General features: G+C 44.7%; 1 protein-coding gene and 3 non-coding genes across 4 annotated transcripts; all 4 read left to right on the top strand.

Annotated features, from left to right (window-relative positions):
* The first annotated feature begins 3977 nt into the window (after positions 1-3977).
* Positions 3978-4067, top strand: TRNAY-GUA. Its single transcript is given in 2 exon segments — positions 3978-4014; positions 4032-4067. It is a non-coding gene; the product is annotated as a tRNA-Tyr (tRNA).
* Positions 4068-10314: 6247 nt separating this feature from the next.
* TRNAY-GUA lies at positions 10315-10404 on the top strand. The gene is given in 2 exon segments: positions 10315-10351; positions 10369-10404. It is a non-coding gene; the product is annotated as a tRNA-Tyr (tRNA).
* Positions 10405-10799: 395 nt separating this feature from the next.
* Positions 10800-10891, top strand: TRNAY-GUA. Its single transcript is given in 2 exon segments — positions 10800-10836; positions 10856-10891. It is a non-coding gene; the product is annotated as a tRNA-Tyr (tRNA).
* An 11027-nt stretch (positions 10892-21918) lies between these two features.
* ABT1 (activator of basal transcription 1) lies at positions 21919-25754 on the top strand. The gene is made up of 3 exons (XM_043908259.1): positions 21919-22191; positions 22863-23068; positions 23224-25754. Exons 1-3 carry the CDS (start codon positions 21951-21953, stop codon positions 23602-23604), a joined length of 828 nt encoding a protein of 275 aa, XP_043764194.1. The 5' UTR covers positions 21919-21950; the 3' UTR covers positions 23605-25754.
* The last annotated feature ends 1877 nt before the right edge of the window (positions 25755-27631 follow it).

Here is a 27631-nt window from a genome sequence, read left to right as displayed (position 1 = left end):
ATTAACAAAACAAACCATTCATTACACACAAATAAACAATTTGAATTTATAACAGAGATCATTTGACTTAATTCTTAAAAGAAAAGAAATAGAAGCAATAGAGAAGTAACTGTGTTGTAGCCACGAGTTCTGGGAAACAAACTCACTCAGAAGGACAATGCAGATAGTGGAGCGCAGTTTATTACACCGGCGGGCCCAAGGCAGAGCCTCCTCTTAGCCAAGGACCCCGACCAGTTTTTGTGAAAACCTTATATACCCTAAGTGTATAAGGTTCTCTGAAACTAGTCTGAACAAAGGAAAAAGAAAGATACAATCAAAGTTAACCCGAGATCATATGCCTTATGCCTAGGTAGTTAACAGTGGACAATTATCAACAGGCCTGTGATCATACCCCAATAAGCATAATAGAATGTATGATTCTATTTGGTTACACAGATTGTTATAGCCACGCTTTCCAGGAAACAGACTCACTCAGAAGGACAATGCAGATAGTGGAGTGCAGTTTATTACACCGGCGGGCCCAAGGCAGAGTCTCCTCTTAGCCAAGGGCCCCGACCAGCATTTGTGAAAATCTTTTATACCCCATGTGTCCAAACCCACTACCCCAATTCCCTTGAGACTTACATAAACAAAGGAAGGGTAAATACAACTACAATAACCCCATCATTCACGTGTTATGTGTTCAAACAGTCAATAATCAATAAGCCCGCAGTTACATTCCAAATAGTTAATAACTGATAAGCCTGTGCTTACATTCTGATAGTGTCCGGAGGCAGGGGTGATTAGTGTCTGTTCTTCAAGATTCCCCTGCCCAGAGGGGGGTCTTATCCTTCCATTGTCATTCCCACAGGCGCTAAGCACAGAGTTCAGAGTCCACTGGAGAGGTGGCCGCGCACGATCAGCACAGACAGGCCTGAGATGGAGTCCAGGCCCTATGAATTCCTTCTTCAAGATAATTAGGGTATTCTTTTAGGTGACGAAGAGCCCTGGGGCTCTTCCTTCCAGGGGCCTGGTTTTCCAGTTGGTATGTGGTTTCCATAGATATTGGGCATATAGCTCAAAGTCCACAGTCTGGCCCAAGATAAGAGTCCTGCTTTCAAGATAGAGCCTGACCTATTTCCTTCTTCAACAGCATATATATCATCAAAAGGGGACAACCTACATCCTCACTTGGACAGCACTGGGAAGTCCCAAATGACAGCAATCTGGACTCCCAGTTGGGAAAGTGTCCCAGGCAATGCGTCCTTCTCACCCGAGAGACTTCAAATAGCAGCTTTGGAGGCTCCACTTGCCAACAAATGTCCATCTAGTCAAAGCCATGGTTTTTCCAGTAGTCATGTATGGATGTGAGAGCTGGACCATAAAGAAAGCTGAGCGTGGAAGAATTGATGCTTTTGAACTGTGGTGTTGGAGAAGACTCTTGAGAGTCCCTTGGACAGCAAGGAGATACAACCAGTCCATCCTAAAGGAAATCAGTCCTGAATATTCATTGAAGGACTGATGCTGAAGCTGAAGCTCCAATACTTTTGGCCACCTGATGTGAAGAACTGACTCATTGTGTCAGGGGAGTGTGTAATTTCCTCCGTTCTGTCTCGCAGGAAACAAAGATTTGACAGGGAGGACCAGTGTTTCAGCTCAGTTACAACTCAGTTTTATTCGGGGAGCAAAGTATAATACACCCTCAAGGCATGAGGGCGGGCCTACCTCAAAAAGGAGACCTCATGCTTCTTGGCTTCCTCTTTTTATACATTTTATCTCCTTCCCCCTGAGCCTGCCCTCTGTAAATTGGGCTAGCCAGGAGGACTGTTTGTTTCACCAGAGGTTCTCACTGCGGTGCACAGATTTTCTTTTGTTTCATTTCGCAAGCTTTTTCCTTTATCTTCTAGCCACCACAATTTTGAACTCCTTTTTCCTATTCTAACTACCTAACATTTGGAGAAGGCCCTGATTCTGGGAAAGATAGAAGGCGGGAGGAGAAGGGGACCACAGAAGATGAGATGGTTGGATGGCATCACGATGGGCATGAGTTTGAGCAAGCTCCGGGAGTTGGTGATGGACAGGGAAGCCTGTTGTCTTCCGGCTTCCGGGGTCTCCGGGTGTCTCCCGGGCTGCAGTCCATGGGGTCGCAAAGAGTCGGACACAGATTGAGCGACAGAACTGAACTGAACTTGTAATCCCAGGCTGCAAAAAAGCAGCTCTGGTTTTACTTTTACATTATTACAATGCTTTTTGTTTTATCTTGCCAGTCATAGGTTAAATCCCAGGCACGGTTGGCCAGACCTGCCGGGGCTCAAGGATTTCAAGACTTGCTGCCTTTCTTGTCTAAAGTACCCCCTGACTTGCTACCCTTGCAGGCAGGCTCGGAATCCCGGCACCGGCAAGGTCCAAGCAGGTTAGAAACTGTTCAGAGGCCTGCTATCCTGCTTCTGAAGCTTGAATAAGACTGCCTCCATTTAAATTTCCCTAACACCTATTCAGAAACTGACAAACAAAAAGCAAATATTTGTGCCATGGAAGAGTGAACGCTAGTCTCAGTGTTCTACTTGCAGAAGGGGTTTGTTTGTCCAATGTGTATGGCTCCACCATATTGTTGCAGGAAGGGGGACCTCTTCCAGGGCCCGAAATTGGGCTGTTTGTTGCAGGAAGGGGGACCCCTTCCAGGGCCCCAAATTGGGCTCTTGTCTAACACTCGGAAATGAATTGTCCAAGGAGACACATGTGCTGACAAAGCAAGAGATTCTACTGGGAAAGGGGACCAGGGTGGAGAGCAGGAGGGTAAGGGAACCCAGGAGAACTGCTCTGTCACAGGGCTTGCAGTCTCGAGTTTGATGGTGCTGTCAGGCGAGTGTATGCTCCTCGGTTTTTGTTTCGCCACAACAAAGATTTGGAGTGACGGACATTAAAGCCCCCCTCGGCGTGTCTCAGCTCTCGGGTCTTGGACAGACCGTGTTATAGCTCTCAGGTCTCAAACTGACGGTGTTATAGCTCTTAGAGAAATCAGTGTTACAGCGCCATCATAGTTTCCGGGTTGTCTGACTCAGAGTCCTTCCTGGTGGTGCACGCCTTGTTCAGCCAAGATGGATGCCAGAGAGGAGGGTTCCTGGAGGTGGTCGGACATGTGGTGTCTCCTTTTGACCTTTCCCGAACTCTTCCGGTTGGTGGAGGCTTATTAGTTGTCTCTTACCAGAACCTCCTGTCATAAAACAACTCATGCAAATGGTTACTATGGTGCCTGGCCAGGGTGGGCGGTTTTAATTAGTGTGCTTCCCCTAACGGTATGACAATGTAATGATTTTTAGTGGAACGTAGAGACCAAAGCACTTTCCTCATGTCGGTTGCCACCTCAAGTGGATTTCATTTAGGAGAGAGTAATAGCCATTTTGAGGTTCAGATTGTCACAGAAAATTAGTCTAGACTCATACTTTGCAAGATTAACTAGTATTTGAATGATAGTACTTTCTACCTTGAGTTAGTTTTAAAATATTATTTTAGCTCCCCATGGACAGATTGTTTTCTGAGTTTAGAATTAGTATGATAGTCTGATTTATCTACAAGGACTAATGTCAATTAAAGAAGTCTTAGTATGGTTTGAAGAGTTTAAACCGGTACTTGTTTTCTTCCTCCTCCTCCTTCTATTAATTATCTGTTAAAATTGCAGATTAAAGTACTTCAAATTCTAAGACTGGTTATTTAAAGTCATTCATCACAGTAAAAGACAATCATTGCTAAATTATTGTTAGTTCCTCATGCCTCATTTTTTATTTTCTTTTTGCAAACCAGTGGGTGCTACCGTTTTCACCTTGACCCAGGCCAGTCGCCCGTGAAGGAGTGCTAGGTTATTTTTAAACAGAAAGAAAACGTGGAGACCACCAGAGCGTATTTATCAACAGCATGGGTGAACAAAACAGCAAACACCAATAATCTCCCAACCCTATGCAGCGATGGCATCCTCTGCGGGTTAGCTGAGGAACGTAATTCCTTCGATAGCTCAGTTGGTAGAGCGGAGGACTGTAGTATGAGAAGTCATAGACATCCTTAGGTCGCTGGTTCGAATCCGGCTCGAAGGAATTCACGTTTTGTGTGGTTTTAAATTAAATCCCTAACCTTAAGGCCTTTGTCAGTTACATAAATACTTGATGTGCATCTGTTGAAGGCTCACGTGTGGGCAGGGAATATGTTTCTTTAAACTATTGTTCTCCGTAACAATTTCTAACACGCACGATCAAACTTCAGCACCTTTGTCGGGGTGCTTCTCTGCGGGGCGCACCCGCAGAGAAGTTCGGAACCCCGACCAGGGGGATCAGTGTTGGTGGTCTAGTCGCTAAGTTATGTCCGACTTTTGCGACCCCAGGGACTGTGGACCGCCAGGCTCCTCTGTCCACGGGATTTCTTAGACAAGAATGCTGGAGTGAGTTGCCATTTCCTTCTTCAGGGGGTCTTCCCGACCCAGGGATCAAGGGATCCAGTGACAAGTCTTCGCCACACCCCTCGGGATCCGAAGACCCGGGCGGGAAGAACCGGGGCGGAACGGGGGGGTGGGGGGCGGGAGGGCGGCGGCCTGCTAGAACAACGCTCACCAATCGGTAGTAACTGGTGGAGCACGAGCGCCCCCTGATGTTACTAGAGCCCTCAGTTCAATCGCTCAGTCAAGTCCAACTCGGCGATCCCTTGGACTGCGGCAAGCCAGGCTTCTCTGTCCATCACCAACTCCCGGAACTTGCTCTATTCTTTCTACTACTTGCTCTACTTTCTACTACTTGCTCTATTCTTTTCTACTACAACCCCCGGCGGAGGGATGAAATTCTGAGATACTACCTCCCCTTCTAGGTTTACTTATGCAAAGAAAGGTGATTCTCATTACTGGCTGGGAAACGTGGGTGGATGTGGGAATCACCTGGGAATATTTTACAAAGCGCCTATACTTATGCCACTTTGGCGGTGGGACCTAGACATTGGTAGTTTTAAAAGCTCTCAGGTAATTTGCACGTGTGGCAAGATTTGAGAACCACTGCAGAATAGAAGTTTTTACAAAATTAATAGACAAGGGGGAAATTGATAGAATTTTTACTCAATTTGAGAATAAGCTCGAGGTTGAGTTCTCTTAACAATAGAAAATAATTGTTAATTTTATGCCAATTTCATTAAAATATGTTAACCACACTTCTACCCCGTCTGAAAAATGTGATTCGGAATACCTACGGAAGAGTCCCCAACTATAGAAGATATTTAGTAAGGAAGAGTTGTCTGAGGATTTTGTGCCTGAAACTTCTGCATGTTCCTTCCCATGCTTCAGAAATTTTATTCTTTAAGTAAGCAATTCTCAAACTTTGGTGAGTGAACCACCTAGAGAGTTAATGTAGGACAGAGAAGTCCAGGCTTATTGAACTAGGTTTGAGAGACACTGCCTATAACACGTTGGCAACCACCAGTATTAACAGCTAGAAACTGGTAGCATCCTTGCTCTTTGAAAGCGAATTGAAGGCAGAAGAGTAAACAAGAAAAATGGTCCAATTTTCTTTTCAAAGATAACGTGGGGCTTGGATGCAAAGCTTATTAGATAGTCCTGGATTTTCTCACCAAGGCACCCTAGCTTCCAATTCAAACAAGTTCTCCACTGCGATTTCCCTCCCATGCTGTGCTTGCCTGCTAACTCTCTTCAGTCGTATCCAACTCTTTGCAACCCTATAGACTGCAGCCCTCCAGGCTCCTCTGTCCAGGGGATTCTCCAGGCAAGAATAGGGGAGTTGGTTGCGTGCGCGCCTCCAGGGGATCTTCCCAACCCAGGGATCGAACCGGCGTCTCTTAGTCTCCTGTACTGGCAGATAGGTTCTTTACCACTAGCGCCACCTGGAAGCGCTTCCCTCCCATAATTGAGCCATATTGGGCAATATTCCAGTATCAGTGCCAGCAGCAGCCCCACCACCTCCGTAGAAACAGCCAGATGACTTCAGAAGAGGAAGAATGAACGCTAAGAAACAAAACAAAAAAACCCCCCAAACCTCAAACATACTTACATATTCTTTAGCTCTTCACAGTCTTATTAAGAAGTACATGAAGAAATTATCCCGTTTTTTAAAAAAGTGGGAATCATTTGTTTCAGTGTAAGAATGTGAGATTACCTTCAAGAGGTCAGACATGTGGGAAATAGACTCTGAGAATAAAAATGTAATATTAACGTATAAATAACTGGAATGTAGATGTGTAAATCACCTGGTAGAGACAATCTTCAAAAACGGAGAGAAAACCCAAAGAATCCAAACTTGCCTACCCTATCATTGAAGACAAAGGAGAGATCATCAATGTTACTGAATTGCTTCTTTAAGTGGTAATGTTTAAGCAAGGTGTCTACTATTTTTAGAAGTATGGGAATAAAGGCCAAAGCGTAGGTGGAACATAAAGCTGGAGAATGTGGGCATCGATCCCACTACCTCTCACATGCTAAGCGAGCGCTCTACCATTTGAGCTAATTCCCCACCGGGTTAGATAAGGATGGCTCCCTCACTCACTTTAATATCTGAAAGTAATTCATAACTCGTGGCCACTGTGATTTCTGCCTGTGTTCAGTATTGGGCAAGAGTTTCACACTGGAATCATATCTACGGAAACCGGGGACAGGAAGGAAATTGCAGGTGCATCCAGAAGGGCAATTCAAGTTTCTCAACCAATGAGACTCTGCTTTTGGCCATCCCAACAGTTACTGCCAATTCCCTCACTCCTAAGTTTTCCACCGGTTGACTCTGCTAGCCCCAGAAACAGATTCTCCAGAGTTCGTACAAATGTCCCCTAAGATCTGCTTTCTGTCTGGCTTAAAAAACAAACTCCGTCAGTGGACCCAAGGTCACGATGGATTGTGCGTCCCAGGAAATTCCTCCCTTCATTCTGACTTCGTAGTTCCTATTTCGATCAAGGGTGTACAAGTTATTTTTCTAAGGTAAATATTAATAGGAGAAGAGAATATAACCATGGCTACATCCTTAGATCTGGATTCTCTGCAAACCAAAAACAAAAGTAGTAGTTGCCACTTTTTATTCTGGGCCTGTGGAGTACCAGATATCAACTACTGTATTAGGTACTAGGTACTGTACAGTTAGTCCTGAAGAGAGAACTCTTGGGCATTGTCAGAGGCCCATCACTTGCAGTAAAGTCATCTGAAGGTCCTTCTCCAGCATCTAAACATCAACTGCTTCTTTGTCTGAAATTCCATCATTAGAAACTTTTTGTTGTTGCTGTTTAATATTATTTTCTAGTCTCAATGAAATTGGGGCAAAGTGATAAAATTGAAATGGAGAAGACGGAGCATTTTGCTGAAGAAAGTGACTCTATGTTCCTATGCTGTGTACGCATTGTTGCACAGGCCTTTCTAGAACCCTCTTAATCCTCTTAAAAGCTTGCTCTGCCCTTTTCTTTTTCACTGCAATCAGGGTTGACCAAAAAAAAAAAAAAAAAAAGAATAACTTTCTGTAAGAAAAAGTCCTCCATCTTCCTGCACCCACTCCATTTGAGACAAAAGAGTTCAAAACTCAAATATTCCAAGCGTATGTAGAAATCCATCATTTATCTCAAAATTCGGCTAGAGGTCAGCCTTGCCTTCTTTCCATCTACGTGTTCTCTCTTTACTCTTCCTTGAATAGAATTTACCCAGGTACAATAGTCAGTTTGGCCTCTACTCTTTTTTTTTTTTTTAACATTTATTTTCCATGATTATATTAGGGGTGCAAATGTGGAACTGGAGAGAAAAAAAGAAAAAAGTGGCCTAATTTCACAATTCAGATCCATGGATTGAGCTTTGGGATGACTGTTTATGAACTGGGACCAACTTGGGGCTTTCGACCATGAGCTAGAAACCATGAGTTTCCAATAGCATTGGATTAGGTATTAAAATTTGAACCTCTTAGCTTCCATTAGAGGTAAAATGAAGATCAAGAATACTGTCTTAAAATTCACATGGACATTTTACCAGTTGTTAAACTATTGACTGAACTCTAAGCTCACTGCTCTGGACTGTACTGTGTTCTTCCCACATCCAAATGTGACTGTATTTGGAATTAGAAAGTAATTACGGTTAATGTAGTAGTTAGGGTGGGGCCCTGACCCTGTAGGATTACTATTCTCATAATGGGAGACATCAGAGTTCTCTCTGTCAAATCAGGAAGAGAGCTCTCACCTGGAACTGAATGGTTGTCATCTTGATCTCAGACATCCCAGCCTCCAGAACTGTGAGAAAATTAATTTCTGTTATTTAAACCACCCAGTCTATGGTATTATGTCATAGCAGCTGGTGTAGACTAAGACACTCATCATTTAATCTGCCTTGTGATAAAGGAGGTAGGACTCTATAAACCATACTGCTGACTTACCACTAGGCTCTATATTCAGTTCAGTCACTCAGTCATGTCTGACTCTGCGACCAACGACTGCAGCACGCCAGGCTTCCCTGTCCCTCACCAGCTCCCCGAGCTTACTCAAACTCATGTCCATCCAGTCAGTGATGCCATCCAACCATCTCATCCTCTGTCGTCCCCTTCCTTTGCCGAAAAGGAAGCTAGAGGGAGAATGCAAGGTTGGAGGAGGAAGAGGAAAGGTGGACTTGTCTTTTCAGTTTCCTTTCTGGGAGCTTCCTGCTCCTCTAAGTATCACCCCAGTAAGACTTCTGCATCCCAATAAACACAACAGTTCTGAAGCAGCAATTGAATCCAGCACCATGCTGAATTTTTACTCTTGGCATATCTGCTATTTTCCACCTTGTATTTGAAGCAAGGATAGGACACTCGACAATGAAAGAGAAATTTCACTTTCTAGGATCTCTCCTCTCCAGCTGCTAATTCTCTGTTACGTCAGGAACACTGAAAGTTGCTAGATATTTTCATAGTTTTTCATGAAAAGGGATTTAATTACTGAATTCAATATTGACTACATGCTCTTAATATTCCTAAATAGAAGGCATTAGCAATTGCCATTTAAGGAAAATTTTGGAATATTTTTCAATAATATCATTTTGTAGAAATAATATAGTTTTGCATAAATTTGTATAAATAAGCACAGATATTTATAAAATATTTTCCTTAAGAAAGCCTTTTCTCTCCAGATAATTTAGTGTATTCCCCACTTATGTCTATTTCTGTTTTAGTCTAAGGTAATCTCTGTTGAACCTCAATGTTTGACGATTTTCTCTGGAAAAAAACATTTATTTATATTTGCCTTTAAAATTTATAGGTGTTTTGGTTTCACTTTAATTGCACCACATTACTTTGCCAACAAAGGTCTGCCTGGTCAAGGCTATGGTTTTTCCAGTGGTCATGTATGGATGTGAGAGTTGGACTGTGAAGAAAGCTGAGCACCGAAAACTTGATGCTTTTGAACTGTGGTGTTGGAGAAGACTCTTGAGAGTCCCTTGGACTGCAAGGAGATCCAACCAGTCCATCCTAAAGCAGATCAGTTCTGGGTGTTCACTGGAAGGACTGATGCTGAAGCTGAAACTCCAATACTTTGGCCACCTCATGGAAAAGACCCTGATGCTGGGAGGGTTTGGGGGCAGGAGGAGAAGGGGACGACAGAGGATGAGATGGCTGGATGGCATCACCGACTTGATGGGCATGTGTTTGGGTAGATTCCGGGATTTGGTGATGGACAGGGAGGCCTAGCGGGCTGCAACTCATGGGGTCGCAGAGAGTTGGACATGACTGAGTGACTGAACTGAACTGAACTGAATCATTCATTATTATTCATTCATTAATATGAACCACCCAAATTATTTATCCAACTAAAAGAAATGGACACTCCACATATTTCATCATTAGAGCTATGAACACACACGATTTCCCATTAGATTTTCAGAAAGAATCACAATGATACGAAAATGCACCAGATATTGCTCTGTTCACAACTTAGGGATCCTCTTCAACCCGGTTGTTTGTGTTTTCAGTAATTATATCATTTATCGAGCAAACCTAGACACTTTTTTCTAGAGAAAAAGGAAATTGTAATTAGAGGGAACAGCAGGAAATCGGGGGTAATGCAAGAAATCCACCCTAGGTATATAATACTTAGGGAGGAGAACATGGGATACCGGTAGAATTTTTGTTTAAGATATACATAGAATAATATCCAAACGTCCTAGATGTACAGCCCAATGGATTTTAGATATTTATTAAATCTGTGAAAGTAACTAACCAGATCATGATATAGGACCTATTTAGCGTTTAAAAAGATTGCTTAAAATTAATTATTCTTTTAAAGATGAATACATATTATCAAAGCAGAAATCATCTGGATAGACATTAGAAAAGGAAGTCTAAAAGGAGACCTAGAGGTGATCCTTCGATAGCTCAGTTGGTAGAGCGGAGGACTGTAGGTATATGGTTAATAGTCATCCTTAGGTCGCTGGTTCGAATCCGGCTCGAAGGAGGAGAGTTTTTGGAAATTACAGGCCGAAACTAACCAAGTCAATGGACAAAGATCTTTCCCTGTTCGAATGAATTGGACAGTAACTCCGCTTTAAGATAATACGTCTCTCTAATATGTCCCCCTCCTACGCATTTAGGAAAACCTTATCACTCGTGGCTCACTTTTGATTGAGGGAAGAGGAGAGAGGCGGATATAACAGTAGGAGTAACAAAGCTCCTTAGTGTTCAAGGGAATTAATTTTAAAAATACACTTCTATAATCACTACCCATATTAATTTTATAATATTTCTAGCACCTTTCATGTTTGCCTCTATTTTTGAAATAAGTCAAAACAAAATTATAATACTCAGGTAAAGATTATTGAAAGAAAGAGAGTAAGAGTACTCTCAGCAGCTCCTTCGATAGCTCAGTTGGTAGAGCGGAGGACTGTAGTGAGCGGGTATTAGTGGTCATCCTTAGGTCGCTGGTTCGAATCCGGCTCGAAGGAGGTCTCATTTTACGAAAACCATTGCAAGCCTAAAAACGACGACCTTGTAGGAATAGATATATAAACAAACAAGTGAACCTGAGGTAGGCACAGGAAGCTGTCACTAAAGATTTTTTTCATCTGGGTTGCTAAAGAGTCTCCAGAAAGTGATTTTTCAAGGAATTGAGAAGGGGTTATGGCAAAGGGGTAGAGGTCACCCTACCACAATGTTTTTTTTTCATTTTCATTTTTCTTTACGGTTCAAAGGCCCTTTAGAGCTCTCTGTTGAGACTTCTGTGAATAAACGTTTTAGCAATGACAATTTCAAATACACCCAGGGTAAAGAACACAGCATAATTTACCATTGTGGCCATCACAGTGGCAACTGACACCATCTACTGCACAAGACCCACCTCCCTCATCCTTTTAGTCAATCCCCCAAAGTTTTCTCGTTTCACTCTTTGTGGCTCAGTATTTTGAAGACGTCGGTGTCAAGAGCTAAAAGCGAAACCTAGTTTGTTTCTCCATTCCAAAAAAGTAGGAAGCAACTGACAGAAAGTTCTCGTCCATAAATGAATGAAACAGTCATATGAGAACTAGAGAAATACAGTTTATTAGTCTCTAGAACCACTCCATCAAAGAGCACGGCGAGTTAACTTTAGAAAATAATCTTGGAGTCCTGTTCAGCAACGACTGTCATCTCGGATTATGACTGTGGGTAGATTTACCACTGCTTCCATCCTCTGGCTTTCTTGCCTCCCTAGTTCCACCGGGATGGGAAATCTTGAGCCACAGACTCGTCCACAGTCCCTTCCAGGAAGCCGGCCCGAGTATTTGTACGCATTCAGGGCGCCTTGCAGTCGATCCCAAGGCAGATGTGGGTCGGAGGAACCTTGGCGCCTTAAGGACACAGGTAGCGCGCACAAACGGACAAGTCCTCCAGACACAAAATGAAGGGAGCGAGCCCGGAAAGCGGCCTCTGGTTTGATGAAGGGACCGTGTTCAAGGCCGCGCCATAGTTGGGAACGCCCAGGGCCGAGTCCATTCTAGCGGTTGTTCAGCTCATCGAGGTGAAAGAGAAAAGAAGCAGGTTGCCCTAACTGGACTGACTTCATTTTTAAAAGAAAAGGAACTCCATCTTACACCCTCGGCGAACTTTTGGAGTGTATATCTGGGAAGCCATGCAGATAAAATACCAGCAGACGAACAGGCCTCCCGGGCGGATAAAAACCAGACCAGGCAGACGCCGTACCTAGACCTCCTGGAGCCAGAAGGAATTCAATGTCCATTATTTAATCAATCACTATCTGTAATCTTAATACCTATTGATGTGGGCTAAACTGTAGGTCCATATAGCTTTACAATGTGAATTTATGGCTAAAACCTGATTGTATCTCTCACTAACATTGTCCAGAACCGGTTTTAAAGAATTTGGAGATGTGGACTTGGGCACATACACTTTGGGCATAATAGGTTGTCACAAAAATCGGTCGGGTTCCCTGGCTAAAGAGGAAACTGCCTCGGACCCGCCGGTGTAATACACTGCACTCCACTATTCACGCTGTCCTTCTGAGTGAGTTTGCTTCCCGGAGCGTTTGGCTACAACATTTCGAGCGTTGGCCGGGAAACCCCTCACTATGAGAGACAAGTCCCATTTGGGGCTACTCCGAGGCTTCGCGGCTCGGATTCTCTAGAGGGGGGGGGTGGGGGGAGGCGCCTCGCACTTCTGGAAAGATTCCACTTCTCCACGCCGGGATCTTTCACGTTAGTGGGTAGTGGACGGCAGCAGGGGAGTTAAGCGCTCAGGTAAGGAGGTTCCCACCCTGCGGGGTGGAAGAGGGTGCCTGATCAACCCCCCTGGGAGGGAATAGGGGACACACACTGACCGTCAAAGTCATAAAGGAGGTGGTGTCCGCGTCGTCTTGGGGTAAATTTTTCCCAGGCGATTGCGAGAGGGCTTTGGGGGGGGGGGGGCGGGGGGAAACTTGGTCTTTGTGTGCTTATATTCTGCCCTCCCAGAAGAGGTGTCCTATCTGCTGTGGAATTCTCGATCCTCTCAGGGTTGTCAGGCTAAAAAGGAGGAAGATACGCGAGTGAATACGAATTGATCCTTTCCAGAGACGGTCTGGGACGTGGGATATTTAATCCATCTATGTTTTCATCCTCACCCGATCAAGCCCACCAAGGCAGAACGGACTTTCAAAGTCAGAGGAGAAACAATCTTGGACCACTTGGTGTTCTGGTTCGGCCGTGCGGACCTGCAGGTGAAGACACGCCGATCCCCCTTCTGGCAGGAAGGCTCTACTCACCCAGATTAGGAAGGAGGCGGAATGGCAATTTAAGTGTTTCATTGAGTGGAAAAATCAAGAAGTACTTAGGATACCGAGAACTTCGTGGACAGAACGAAAAGGGAAGGGAGAAGAAGGTCCGAGAAGGTAAGCGAGATGGGAGGAAGTGAATCTAAGGCAACTGTATTGGAGTGCATGATTAAGAATTTTAAGGGATTTGGCGAAGACTGTGGGGTGAAGATGACGCCTAACCGACTCCGCATAGTCTGTGAGGTTGAATGGCCCTCTTTGGGAGTAGGATGGCCACCAGAGGGCACCATGGACTTAGAAACAATAAAAGCAGTCTATGTAGTAGTCACAGGAAAGCCGGGGCACCCGGATCAATATCCATATATTGATTCATGGCTGTGGTTGGCTCCAGATCCTCCCCCTTGGGCAAGACTCCATTCAAAAAGAGAGAGGGAAAACATTAATGGCACAAAAATCGACTGATGACAAACAAGAAATTCTGCCGGATCCGAACGGAAGCCATTTGCCCTCTCCCCCATACTGGATGACGCGCCGGCCACCTAATGCTCCACCAAGACCGGAGACCGCCTTAAAGATCACCGATCCAGGGCCTGCTGGGGCTCCACCAGCTGCTCCCCCGCCAACTCCCGGAGAGATCGTAGAGCCGCCATCTCAGCAGGCTCCGATCCCGGCGGTAGGAGCCTCTGGTCAGCGTCCACAGGACTCAGCCTCAGCCGAACCTCCTAAGCAGTATCCGCCTCTCCCGGTGAGTACTGACGGAAAGGGGGAAGGAGACACAGGAATTAGACAGAGGCTGCACTCCGCCAAGGAGCGGGGGAAAGGGTCCCGCAACAAATGCCTCGCAGAGAACTGCAACAGCCTCGGATTCAGGGAGCAGACAGACACTACCACCAGCCTCCCTGAACCTACTATTACCAACCATTTTCCTCTATGGACCTACTGTATTGGCAGAAACTCACTCCACCGTACTCGGAGGAGCCACAAGGCATGATCAGGCTGATGGAGACTATTTTTCGAACCTACCGTCTTACGTGGGACGACGTAATCCAGCTGCTAGTCACCCTCTTCAGCACTGAAGAAAGACACAGGATCCATACTGATGCTAGAAAATGGCTACAAGAAGTGGCCCCCGGGTGTACCGTAAACCCACAGCGGTGGGCAGAACTAGCCACCCCTGATGAAAGGCCCTATTGGGACTATGACACAGAGGCAGGAAGGGGCCACCTTGAAAGATATAGGGCGGCTATTTTACAAGGTCTCAAGAGGGCGGCCCCTAAGCCTACAAATATGGCAAAACCTACTGAAGCAGTCCAAAAGCAAACTGAAACACCTACTGAGTTTTATGAAAGGCTATGCAAGACCTATAGACTTTATACACTAATAGATTCAGAGGCAGCTTGGTCTCAAATTGTGATAAATACAGCCGTTGTATCTCAAGCCTATCCTCATATCAGGCACAAGCTCCAAAAGGAAGATGGAGTATTAGCCATGACCAGCTCACAAATAATTGAGATTGCTAATAAGGTGTTCAGAAACAGAGACGTGGAGGCAAAAAAGAAGGCTGAGAAAAAACGGAGAGAAGATAACAAGAGAGCGGATCAGAGGATCGAGTTATTGGCGGAGGCCTTGGGAAGGCCCTTCCCTGGGCCTTCCCCAAAACCTCCACCCCCTCTAAATCAGCGTTGGTCTCCTGGCAAGCCTCCTACAAGGAAGCCCAGGACCGCCCTGCAACCAAATCAATGTGCCTGATGCCGGGGCTTTGGCCATTGGAAAAATGAATGGTCCCAGAAAAGCTGGGAAAAATAACTGGCATTGGCTGTTTTAGGGCTGGCTGAACTGGAGGCTGAATAGGGGTGTTGGGGCTCAAAGACACAAGGTCCCCAAGAGCCCATGGTAAAACTAAAAGTGGAGGACCAAATTATTGACTTTATGGTGAATACTGAAGCAGAAATGTCAGTGGCAACCGAACCGGTAGCCCCCCAGAGAAGGTCCATTGCTGCAGGAGTAACCAGGGACAAGCTGATTAGACCATTCTGTCTACCCCAAAAATGCCAGATGGGGGGGGGGGGCGGGAATCAAGTGACTCATGAATTCCTGTATATTCTTGAATGCCCAGTATGTCTGTTGTGGAGAGACTTGTCTAAATTGGGGGCACAAGTGACCTTTCCCCCCAAGAAAAACCCATTCTCCAGTGGCCTCGACCACCTATTTACTTTTCCTTTCAGTAACCCCTCAAGATGAATGGAGGTTGCATGATCCTTCGGAAGGGAAGCCAGATGGGTTAAACAATCCAGAGAGAGAGCTGATCCAACAATTCCCTGTGGTTTGGGCGAAAGATACGCACCCGCCCCCACCCGGGCTCACCAAACATCAAGCTCCGGTGGTAAGAGAACTCAAACCTGGTGCCATACCAGTCAGGAAATGTCAGTACCCGCTACCACTGGAGGCCCGAGTTGGCATCTTGCCACATATAAATAGGCTACGGCAGGCAGGCATCATGATTGAATGCCAGTCAGCTTGGAACACACTGAGCCTACCAGTTAAGAAGGGGGACTGGACCACAGGCCTGTACCGGACCTCATACTGGTCAACCAAGCAGCCGTAACTCTACACTCCACTGTTGCTAACCCGTATACCTTACTCAGCCTCCTCCCACCGAGTGATAAGATCTATACTTGCCTGGATCTAAAAGACACATTCTTTTGTATCCACGTTGCTCTGGTATCTGAACCCATTTTTGCCTTTGAATGGGAAGATCCAGCAGGGAGCACCAAACAACAGCTCACTTGGACTTGCCTCCTGCAAGGATTTAAGAATTCCCCGATCATTTTCGGGGAAGCCTTGGCTTCCAATCTGGACTCATTCCAGCCAGAAAGGTTTAGATACTGGCTGCTACAATACGTGGACGACCTGCTGTTGGCTGCAGAGAATAAAGAACACTGTTGGGAAGAAACTAAAGCTTTGCTGGAACTGTTGATGGAGGCTGGCTACCGAGTTTCGAGGAAAAAGGCACAGATCCACAAGGAGGAGGTAAGATATTTGGGGTTTGTCCTGATAGGGGGCACAAGACTGTTGGACTAATCCAAGAAAGAAGTAATCTTGAGAATCCCACGACCAAAAACCTGACGATAGGTCCGAGAATTTTGGGGAGCCATTGAGTTCTGTAGAATTTGGATCCCAGGATACTCTCAGATGGCCCAGCCCTTATATGAACTCCTAACAGGGTCAGAAGGGGATTCACTAAATTGGACTGAGAGGCAGCAACAGGCCTTTGAAAAGTTAAAATTGGCAATTACATCGGCACCTGTATTGGGTCTGCCAGAACTTACTAAACCCTTCACTCTTTATGACTGAAAAGGACAAAGTGGCTATGGGGGTATTAACCCAGGCTTTGGGGACATGGGATAGACCAGTGGCCTATCTCTCAAAACGGCTGGACAACATTGCCACCGGGTGGCCTGGGTGCTTTTGGGCGACTGCTGCGGTTGCCTTACTGGTCTGAGAAGCAACCAAGCTAACTTTGGGCCAAAACTTAACTGTAAAGATCCACCATGAGGTCAATGCTCTCCTATGAGGGGATCCCCACAAATGGTTGTCAATATAGCAGATTACCCAATATCAGGGACTTTTATGTGAGAACCCCTATGTTACTATTGAGCTCTGTCAGGCCTTAAATCCGGCTACACTCTTTCCTGTTGGGGGAGGCGAACCCTCACATAATTGTGAAGAAATCCTGGAAGAAGTTTATGCTAGCAGACCTGACCTGAGAGACCAGCCAATCCCGGACCCAGATTGGGTCCTGTACACTGATGGCGCCAGCCTGGTGAAACAAGGACAAGGGCTGTCGGGGGTATGCGAGCATCGTCGAAGCTGGTTCTCTGCCACCTCACTGGTCTGCTCAACAGACTGAATTATGGGCTCTTGTTCGGGCCCTCCCATTGTCAAAAGGTAAGAAGACCAACGTTTACACTGACTCCAGGTATGCTTTTGTTACTTTGCATGTGCATGGGGCCCTATACAAGGAGAGAGGGCTCTTGATAGCTAACGGAAAAGACATTAAAAACAGGGAAGAAATCTTGACCCTACCAGATGCTATATGGGAACCTGAAAAAGTGGCAGTAATATATTGCTGGGCTCACCAAAAAGAGGGCACCCTGCAGGCGTGGGGAAACCGACAGGCAGATAGAGCCGCAAAACAAGCCGCTGAAGAATCTGGAGGCACTGGAGTGGAATTGTTAAGACTTTTGTGCTCTTGAGAATGCCCGCGTTAACTTCAACTCTCCCACAGTATACCCTGGCCCAAGACCAGCTGACTGAAACAGAAAGGCCACCAAGAATGAAAAGGGCTGGTGGGAACTGCTGGATGGCTGGTTGCTAGTTCCCGAGATATTGGCCTCTTCATTAGTGTCTCAGGTACCCCAGACAACCCACTTGGGATGTGACAAAATGGAAGAATTAATTCAGAAATATTTTTTTAATACCACGGCTTTCTTCCTTGTGTAAAATGGAATCCCAGAACTATTCAGCTCACAGGTCAATGCTGCCCCTGGACATAAGCAGAAATCTCCAGGAATACAATTAAAGGGTACTCTGCCCTTTGAACATTTAGAAGTGGACTTTACTGAAATGAGACCCTACTGGTATTATCATTATTTACTAGTCATGGAACGTACCTTTTCAGGTTGATTGGAGACATTCCCCACCTGAACTGAAAAATCAAATGAAGTGGCTCATTGTCTGATTCGAGAAATAATCCCCAGATTTGGGTTCCCAACCAGTATAGGATCAGACAATGGCCCTGCTTTTGTAGCCAATTTAATTCAACAAGTATGTAAACCTCTAAATGTCAAATGGAAATTACATACAGCATATAGGCCCCAGAGTTCCAGAATGGTGGAAAGAACTAACCAAACCCTAAATGATACACTTTCAAAATGGATCATAAAGACTGACTGTTCATGGATGGACTTACTTCTGGTGGCCTTGCTCAAATTAAGAATGACCCCGTGTCCCCATAGTTATTCTCCTTATGAAACTGTCTATGGAAGACCCCCTCCCATAGTAAGACAGGTGTTGGCAAATTTGCCACGTAAGAGAGGAATGGGATGTCCCAGAGGATGGAATGATAAACCAGGTAACTAAGTGTGTCCAAGAATGGGTGTCGTTCCCCCTTGGGGAGCAGATTCATGAATTTGTGCCCGGTGATCAAGTGTGGGTCAAGGACTGGAAGCATGACTCCTTGGCCCCACATTGGAAAGGTCCATATACTGTTGTACTAACTACACCTACGGCAGTTAAAGTTGCAGGTGTCACTCCCTGGATCCATCACATGAGGGTGAAGAGGACATACCATACAGACCTGGAGGATGCTAAGTGGACTACACAAAAGGCCCCCACTGATCTCTGTGAAACCAAGATCATCTTAAAAAGAAAAAATGAAGCTCTGCAATCAACTCCTACTACATGGACTTTCTGGTATCCTGGGATTAACCATAATTTCAGCACAAGACAATGTTTTCATCTCATGGGCACACTCCTACACTGACTTTCATAATAGATCTAACTGCTGGGTGTTTGGAGCTATGCCCATGTCTGTTATGGATGGACTCCCATGGTGGGTGTCGCCTCTACGAAGGGGTGACATGTCTAGTTTATGTGACTATTTTCTTCAGATGAAACAACAAAAGTCAAGTGTGGAAACTGTCATTACAGCAGTCACTACTCATTGGTTTGATAAAAAGGCTGATGGTCTGACAAAAGGTCATGGGATACATTTTAATTATATTCTTAGCTCAGAAAATGCTTATCAATATATGGTGACAGCCAATAAGTCCAAACAATAAAAAAAAACAACAGGTATTTTGACCAATCTTACCAGATATGAAATGAATATATGTGGATTACTCCTGAAAAGGGACAACTTGTTATGATAGCTGACATTTGCTGGGAACAAGATGTACACACTATTGGATATAACCAGACAACAGACAAAATGGACTTGAAGCCAGTAGGCTCTCTATGGACAGAACAGTGTTATAAGACCTGTAAAGTTACTTATGATCCCAATTAATCCACCCAATAGCCTGGGATGGACTAGGGAGTCAACCCCGGAATCAGGTGGATTGCCCCAAACAGCTCTCGTTGGCTATGCAGGACCAATCTGTGGCCATGGCTACCCGCAGGGTGAGTAGGAAGATGTACTTTAGGTCTTGCCTTTGCCGTGGGAACATTAGGCCAGCAATACAGGAGCCCTTAAATTTACCCTCCCTACCGGCCAGATGGTCACGATCAGTTTTCCATTGGTATGATTATTTGGCTGCTGCATTTGTTCCTTCGTTGGGCACTACAGCTATAATCATTAGAGTTGAAGTCCTAATAATTTCACCCAAAGGGTCCTAAATGACAGCCTGAGGGTAATTCAAGCATTAAATACTGAACAAATACAAATGAGAAAGGCAGTAATTCAAAATAGAATGACTTTGGACATCTTGACCGCTGCTCAAGGAGGGACTTGTGCCAAAATAAAGGTTGAGTGCTGTGTGTATATCCCAGTCCTGTCTGGAAATGTTACTGAGGTTCTTAGAGATACGCAAGCTCCTGTAAAACAAATGTCAGATGGCTCAGTACCGTTTTGGGCTTCTCTTTTGTAATGGATAAAGGGTGATTGGTGGAAGTCTGTCAATTGTTGTTATAGTTGCTCTGTTAATTTTGTTATGTGGACCTTGTATTCTCCAGTGTGTTGTCCAATTTGTGTCGTTGAGATTGACTGCATTTACACAAGTACATGCCAAAAGACCTAATATGCAATATGTCCCTATGACTGATACTCACACTAGAAGTTGAGAGCATCAAGAGGGGGTAATGAAAGAGGAAAGGAGCAGGTTGCCCTGACTGGACTGACTTCATTTTTAAAAGAAAAGGAACTCCATCTTACACTCTCAGCAAACTTTTGGACTGTACATCTGGGAGGCCATGGAGATAAAATACCAGTGGCCGAACAGGTCTCCAACAGATAAAAACCAGACCAGGCAGACCCCGTACCTAGACCTTCCAGAGCCAGAAGGAATGCAATGCCCACTATGTAATCAATCACTATCTTCTGTAATCTTAATAATACCTATTGATGTGGGCTAAACTGTATGTCCAGACAGCTTTAGAATGTGAATTTATGGCTAAAACCTGACTGTATGTCTTACTAACATTGTCCAGAGTGGGTTTTAAAGAATTTGGGGATGTGGGCTTGGCACACTTTGGGCATAAAAGGTTGTCACAAAAATTGGTCAGGAACCCTGGCTAAAGAGGAAACTCTGCCTCGGACCAGCCAGTGTAATAAACTGCACTCCACTATTCACGCTGTCCTTCTGCGTGAGTTTGCTTTCTGGAGTGCTTGGCTACAAAAGAGGGAAAATTAGTTTGTGATCTAACAGCAAATCTGTTGTTGGGAAGGGGGAAATTTCCCCTTCTCTTCTTGAGTACCTGTGGTTGCAAGATGTTAACAGGAGAAAAAGAAAGAAATTTGATTCATGAGCATGGAGGTCCCATAGAAATGGGACCTAAGAAGTGGCCAAATCAGGCAGCTTTTATACTTTTTAGACAAAGAAACTTAGGTTCTGGGTGCCCAGTTAGTGAAGAATCTAAATAGAGTTTAGGCTTGAGGTAGTAAAGAAATAAGGTTTGTTTATAAACCTTAACCCAGAATATCTTTGGTGCTAATGGTGTCTTTCCACCAAATGCATGGAGTACACCTTTCACAAGAGAGATTTCTTGCTTTTAGGGAGACAGAAAGAAGACTCTAAGAGTGTCATTCTTGTAGTAGTACCAGATTCTTTAGTAACTTTAATTTAACATAATCAGTATGCCATTGAGGCACATTTTGGGTACCCTGGACCCCAAAACTGTGAAAACACAAATCCCAGGGAGAATAAAGCTCCCTGTCCTAGCGGTGGCTTAAATCAAGGCTAAGTATACATCTGCCAGTAGATGTTTGTAACAGAAGTATAAATACAAATCATGCATTAACACAAATGTAAAACAGGCGCCAAATTTTAAAATAAAAGAAATAACTGTGGCAAGTTAAAACTTTTAGACAATTTATTCACAAAATCAAATTTTAAATTAATATTTTAAAGTAAAAAAGATTTTAACTAAGTGAAAAGGTCACAAATGAAATTTTCAAAAATTAAGTCTAACTAAATTTCTAAAACTTTTATTTGCAAAGGTAAATTACATTCTCAAAACTTAAATTTTAAAAACTCAAATTTCTAAATTAAATTTTGAAAAACACTTAACAGTCAAACTTAATTAATTAAAAAAATGAAATTTCAGTAAACTTCAAAAGTTGAGCCATCCCCCAACTGGAGCCACACCCGAGTCCTTTGGGTAAAATGCTACTTTGACCTCTGGAATACAAAGAAACTCCCCTCACTTCCAAAATAGTTCTCCAAAATTTCCGGAAGAGCATGCCTCATCCCCTCATTTTGCATCTCACCACGGAATCCTCTAGGGTAAATTATACTTGAGGGTCTACCTCGCCTTTGTCTCGTCAGCTCGGGAGTCAAGGGCTCTCAGGCTTTGAAAGTCACGGCTGACCCAGGGCCTGCTTCCGCCCTCTCCGCTAGTCCTGCACTGTCGGGTACAGCCCAGTTCTTTCTCGTCGTTTGACGTCACTCGAGCCGGCCTCGCCCACCCAACGCAGGTCGTCGCACACTAGTGCGTCAGAGGTGCGGCGCTTTACGGCTGCTCCGTCGTACGTACCGGCAAGCATGGAGGCAGAGGGTTTGGAGCCGGGCGCTGCGGAGCTGGGACCTCTGGAAGGGAGTGACCAGAAACTAGGGGAAGAGGAGGAACAGGAGGAATCCGAAGAGGCGGCTGGCAGCAGCAAGAAACGGGTAGTGCCGGGCATTGTGTACCTGGGCCACATCCCGCCCCGCTTTAGGCCTTTACACGTACGGAACCTTCTTAGCGCCTACGGGGAGGTCGGGCGTGTTTTTTTCCAGGCGGAGGGTAAGTGCTCAGGCCTTGATGGTGAGGGAAGAGGGGTGGTACTCGCTGGCAATGAATACACAGTGCGTGTTTTGTTGCCTCAGCTGCGCTTGGAGGCGCTGACGGGGCCGGGGACCTGCGTCTGTTTTCTTTGGTAAATAGGTGACGCGCACATTTCTTAGAAGGCTGAAATGGAATGTGGGCAGCCCTGTATACCTAGCTGAGCCTAAGCTCTTTGCTACTTTTTGGATTCTAATCTCGGCTCCGACCACCCTACTTTCTTGAGGCGAATTTACCAGTTTGTTAAATGAGTACGGCCTGAATTAAAATCTCAGTGACTTTCCCACAAAACTGAACGTATCTCTTTGTCGTGTCGAGGCCCAGGTCAAGAGACAGTATATGATAGGCCGCGCCCAACTCCCATTCAGTCACTAGTTGGAATTGGGGTTGGGGGCCTGGGCAGGTTTTAAATAGAACGATTGGGGCAGACGTAATGATGAAAGAATTAACATTTGAGGAAAAGGTTGAGTTTAGACAAGGGGTAAAGTGTGGACTATGGAGTTAGCCACTTCTGGGCAAAGACAAGGTGGGATCCTGGCCTGCGGGGAGGTCTGGAGAATTGGTGAGTGGGAGGTGCTGTTGAATGGATGCTGTGTGGGCCTCTCTGACCACTGCTTTGTCTTGAACTCCAGACGGGTTCGTGAGGCGCAAGAAGAAGGCAGCAGCTGCCTCCGCGGCCGGAGGGAAAAAGCGGTCCAAATACAGCAAGGACTACACGGAGGGCTGGGTGGAGTTCCGGGACAAGCGAGTAGCCAAGCGTGTGGCGGCCAGTCTTCACAACACGCCCATGGGCTCCCGCAGGCGCAGCCCCTTCCGTTATGACCTGTGGAACCTCAAGGTGAGGGGATTGGCTTGTCTGCTGCGCCACTCATCCTCTCGTCTTCGCGGCCACAGCCCACGCACCCCTGTCATCTTTTTGGCCCCCATCCCTTCCGTCAACTCCCCATCTCTGATCTGCCCTACTCAGATCTTTTCTTGTTTTCCTGTCTACAGTACCTGCACCGTTTTACCTGGTCCCACCTCAGCGAGCATCTTGCTTTTGAGCGCCAGGTGCGCAGGCAGCGTCTGAGGGCTGAGGTTGCCCAGGCCAAGCGTGAGACGGACTTCTATCTTCGAAGTGTGGAGCGCGGACAGCGTTTCCTTGCGGCTGATGGGGACTCTACCCGCCCGAATGGTTCCTGGGCCTTTGCCCAGCGTCCTACTGAGCAGGAGCTGAGGGCCCGGAAGGCAGCTCGGCCAGGGGGACGTGAACGAGCTCGCCTGGCTAACGCTCAGGACCAGGCCCGCTCCAACCGAGGGCTTCTTGCCAAGATCTTTGGAGCCCCTACACCGTCAGAGAGCAGGGAGGACTCCTCACTGGTCAGGAACTCTTGAGGGTCAGAGAGGCCCCTTCCACCTCCTAGCCCAGCCCAGCGTCCTGTCTACCTTATAATGACTACCCAGGCAGACATTTTATTGTGTTTCTCAAACCAGAAGTCTGGTGAGTTCCTCAGACAGAAGTTTTGTAGACCTCTCCTCTTTCTCCTCCCAGCTCCTGTACATGCCTGACTGAGGCACTTAGTTGTTACTAGCATGATTATGACTACTGCTCATGTCTGTTTTACCTTGTTCAGTTCGTGGCTTCCTGTCTCCTGCCCACTGGGACCCTTTAAAAGTCCTACTTTCTCGCCCCAGGAACAGCCTTTCCCTTGATTTAGAGTGATAATGGCTAGTCCAGACGGCTGTTTACCAGCCACATTATTGGGCAGCAGCAACATCCTTTTTATTTAGAAAAGGTTAATAGGGACAGGGGTTAATGGGCTAGAGTGGCTTGGGAGCCACCTTCAAAATATATTTATAGAATAGAAAAAGATATATGTAAATACATATTTTTAAACATGCCTTTGTAGTTTATGGGGTGGGGAGTGGAGATGGTCATTGGATAAGTTCCAGCTTCTGTGTGTTGGACAGAATTCACCCACCTTCGTTCCATCTCCTGGACCCAGGATACATCCCTCTATTTTAACCTGGATAGTTTTCTATCTAATCAGTTTCTTAGGCCATGTTGTTAACACTTAACCTAATTCAACATTTACCTATTTAATCAATTTCTTAGGCCTTGTTGTTAACATTTATTTAATTCAGCATTTACTAAGTCAGTATATAAGGACACATGGCCCTTGGTGTAAGTCTTATAGACTGCTAAAAAAAACAGATGTTTAAGAAATAAATGTATAGAAGTATTATAGGCATCATGCCAGATGTATTTAAGAGGTAGAGTGAGGCCATGGGAAGGGCTGATTGATTCTATTTGGGAAAGTAAGCAACATCCTGAGAAGTGAACCAAAGTCTGACAGAGCCTGATACACTCCTGTAATTGTAAACAAAACTCCACGGATGGAGTGTTGGGTTCAGACCATTGTAAAGGTAGGCAAAGCCTAGGAGGTAGTTGTGCACACATGATGCCCTTCAGGTGCGTTTGTACACTTTGTCTACCCTTAGACCAGGGAAGTTCACAAATAACATGCAGAGCAGCTCTGGAGGTGATAGAATGCATGTAAGCCACTGAGGGGAACTGAAAACTGAGATGTCAACAAAAAACTGGAAAATATCTACACACAGCCTCACAATAGACTAAAACTCTGGCTTTTAAACTTACAGGAAGTGTTAGAGTGATAATAATAAGTCATTTGAGTTTTGCTTGCACCATTTATTTTCTTAGGTTCTTTTTGTACTTTCTGCTTAACTGTCATCAATATAATTATCAATGTGTTCTTTGGGTCAAATGGATTCATCTACTTTGGCTCTAAATAACCACGTTTTGTTAAGATCTCAGCTTGATAGGTGCAGTTTATTTGGGAGGAGAGAAATGAATTATGGTCCGTTAAGTGTAACATTTTTCACAATCCATACGCCTCCTACCCAGCACACAAACACATCTGTGTAGCGTTATACCCTTATCTTAGGAACTTGGTATTTTTGTTTCTGTGTTCATTTCGTGTGGGTTTATTCTGTGTGGACTCTTAATGATGTCTTCCACGTGAACCAGGAAGATCCAGTTTCAGAATCTAACAAGCTGTCTTATTCATTTATTCAAATTTGAGTGTCTGTTGTCACCTCTCCTACATAGAGAATACCAAGATGAAGAAACTTAAGTTACTAACAGTAAAACACGTAGGGCTTAATTTTTTGAATGAACGAACTTGTGTTTGCAGGTTGATGTTATATATAAGCATATTCAAAGTCAGCATTTCAGTCTCAAGTTTAAACAGTTCTGCATGTAGAGCTCACACCTGTGGGTAAGTCACAAGTGGAGTGAAAAATGAAAATAATGGGTGGAAGGAAATCAATTTCCCAGGAATTATAATCGTGATTCCCTCACTTCTAAGCCCTTTGAAAGGAAAATACCTTTTTTATACTTCCAGTTTTGTCCCCATTTGAACAATGCTTAAGTTTTTTAATGTGAATTGACTTGTTTAATACACAAGCATACAAAATGATATCATCTCCACATTTCCATCATTAAAATTAGGCTCATCTATGGACACAAGTTGCTCCTTAATGTTTTTTTATTACCAGCGTCTTCCCTAGTATATATGGTAAATATTTATTGCATGAACGTCACGTGACATATAGTGAAGAGTTACTGCAAATATGAATGGATTAATCTAATACCAAGTGTTGCAAACTGGGTGATTTAACGCTCAACCATCCCCTATATGATTAGACTAAGTTACGAACCTATTGTTGCAATGAATTCTTTGAATCAACTTAGTTACACACCATCCAAGAAGCTAGGACCCTGCATTTGCAGAAAATAATAAATTGGTAAAATGAGGAATGGGATCCTGCTTAAGAGAGTAGGAGGGCTCTTGATAGGTGTGTCCAGGCTTGTGAAATTATTCCTGAAAATGTCCAAAAGTCGCCAAGCACTCTTCCTCAGTTTACTTTTCCATTGTTCTTCATATCTCTGGAAGTAGTCTTGTAACATAATACTGGTATTACAGTAGAGTTGAAGGGGAAAAATCCTTTGTCTAAGCCTCAGGAATGTGCCCTGTTTCCCTAAGAGAGTTAATATTTCAGTGGGTTGTTTGTCCCTGACTTAAAATGGTTCAGTGTTTAATTTTTCAACTTCAGTGCAAAGGTGGTGCACATTCAGTAGAAACTACTTCCAGTTTTGAATTTTGATCTTTTCCATGGCTAGTGAGTGCTAGTGAAAAGTGGTGTGATACTCTCCTGGAGCTGGGCAGCCATTCAATCATAAGGATAAATGATTACTTTTCACTCTCAGTACAGTATTCAATAAATAACATGAGATAATCAACACAGTTAAGAAATAGGCTTTAGGTTAGATTTTGCCCAACTAGTGAAAGTGTTCTGAGCACGTTCAGGGTGCAGTAAATCATCTGCCTGCAATGTAGGAGACCTGGGTTCGATTCCTGGTTCAGGAAGATCCCTTGGAAAAGGAAATGGCAACTCGATCCAGTATTCTTGCCTGGAGAATCCCATGGACAGAGGAGTCCAGTCTGATAGACTTGGCGACTACATCACCACCACCAGGTTACGCTATGCTGTTCAGTATGTTAGGTGTATTAAATGCATTTTCGAATTACAGATGCTTTCAACTTAGATGGGTTTATTTGATGTGACCCCATCCTCAGCAGCGGAAGATCTGTGTTAATTAGAGTTCCCAACCTTTAAGAGAGTCCCACCTCCAATTCCCAGCAAAAGTGGTAATTTTCCTTTTTGGTAAATGTGCCCACCATTCTCACACCAACACAAAGCTATCTGAGTAATAAACTCAGCCGGGGAGAATGAAATGGAAAGAAGCTGTGTTTGCTTTTCTAAGCTCTAATTTTTTTTTTTTTAATACGTTAAAATGGGGAATACCTCTGAGACTTGAACTAAGCTTCCATGAACAGCAATGTAAAGTTTTTTGGCTTTCCCTCTCCTCAACCTGCCCTCTCAGGCATGCAGTCAACTCAGGAGGGTACAGAAGAACAAAGGAGGCTGGTGCAGGCACAAACACCAGTTGTGTCCCAGGATACTGCAGGATGGGGGAGGGCATGGTTGGAATTACCCTGGAAACCAAGGGGAAGGATAAAAGGGGAGGGAAGGACAAGAAAATGTATTTGAGAAGCACATCTAACCATGTAGAAGGGCTTCAATGGATGGTGGCTTCCAGGGCGAAGACCAGGCTGTGACCCAGGACTGGTCTCAAGGGACCTGAGAATAACCAGGACTCTGTCAGCTCCTGCCCAGTCATCCCACCCATGAGCTACTGTGTGTGATTGAGTTAAGGGTCTATATTTAAAATACATTTTTATATATTTATATAATATATACTATATATATATCAAAAGAGAAAATAACCTAATGAAAAATGTCGTGTACTTGGGTACATTTTATTGATACTATGGCA

The sequence above is a fragment of the Cervus elaphus genome, chromosome 7 (assembly GCF_910594005.1).
Source record: "Cervus elaphus chromosome 7, mCerEla1.1, whole genome shotgun sequence".
Lineage (NCBI taxonomy): Eukaryota > Metazoa > Chordata > Mammalia > Artiodactyla > Cervidae > Cervus > Cervus elaphus.
The sequence above is the reverse complement of the archived record's forward strand: the minus strand, read 5'-3'. Positions and strand labels throughout refer to the sequence as shown.

What these genes read in the sequence shown, in the direction of transcription:
- ABT1 (XM_043908259.1), top strand. Translation starts at nt 21,951, where the DNA reads ATGGAGGCAGAGGGTTTGGAGCCGGGCGCTGCGGAGCTGGGACCTCTG. An exon ending in TGTTTTTTTCCAGGCGGAGG is followed by an intron (nt 22,192 to 22,862) that starts GTAAGTGCTCAG and finishes CTTGAACTCCAG; the next exon opens with ACGGGTTCGTGAGGCGCAAG. An exon ending in ATGACCTGTGGAACCTCAAG is followed by an intron (nt 23,069 to 23,223) that starts GTGAGGGGATTG and finishes TCCTGTCTACAG; the next exon opens with TACCTGCACCGTTTTACCTG.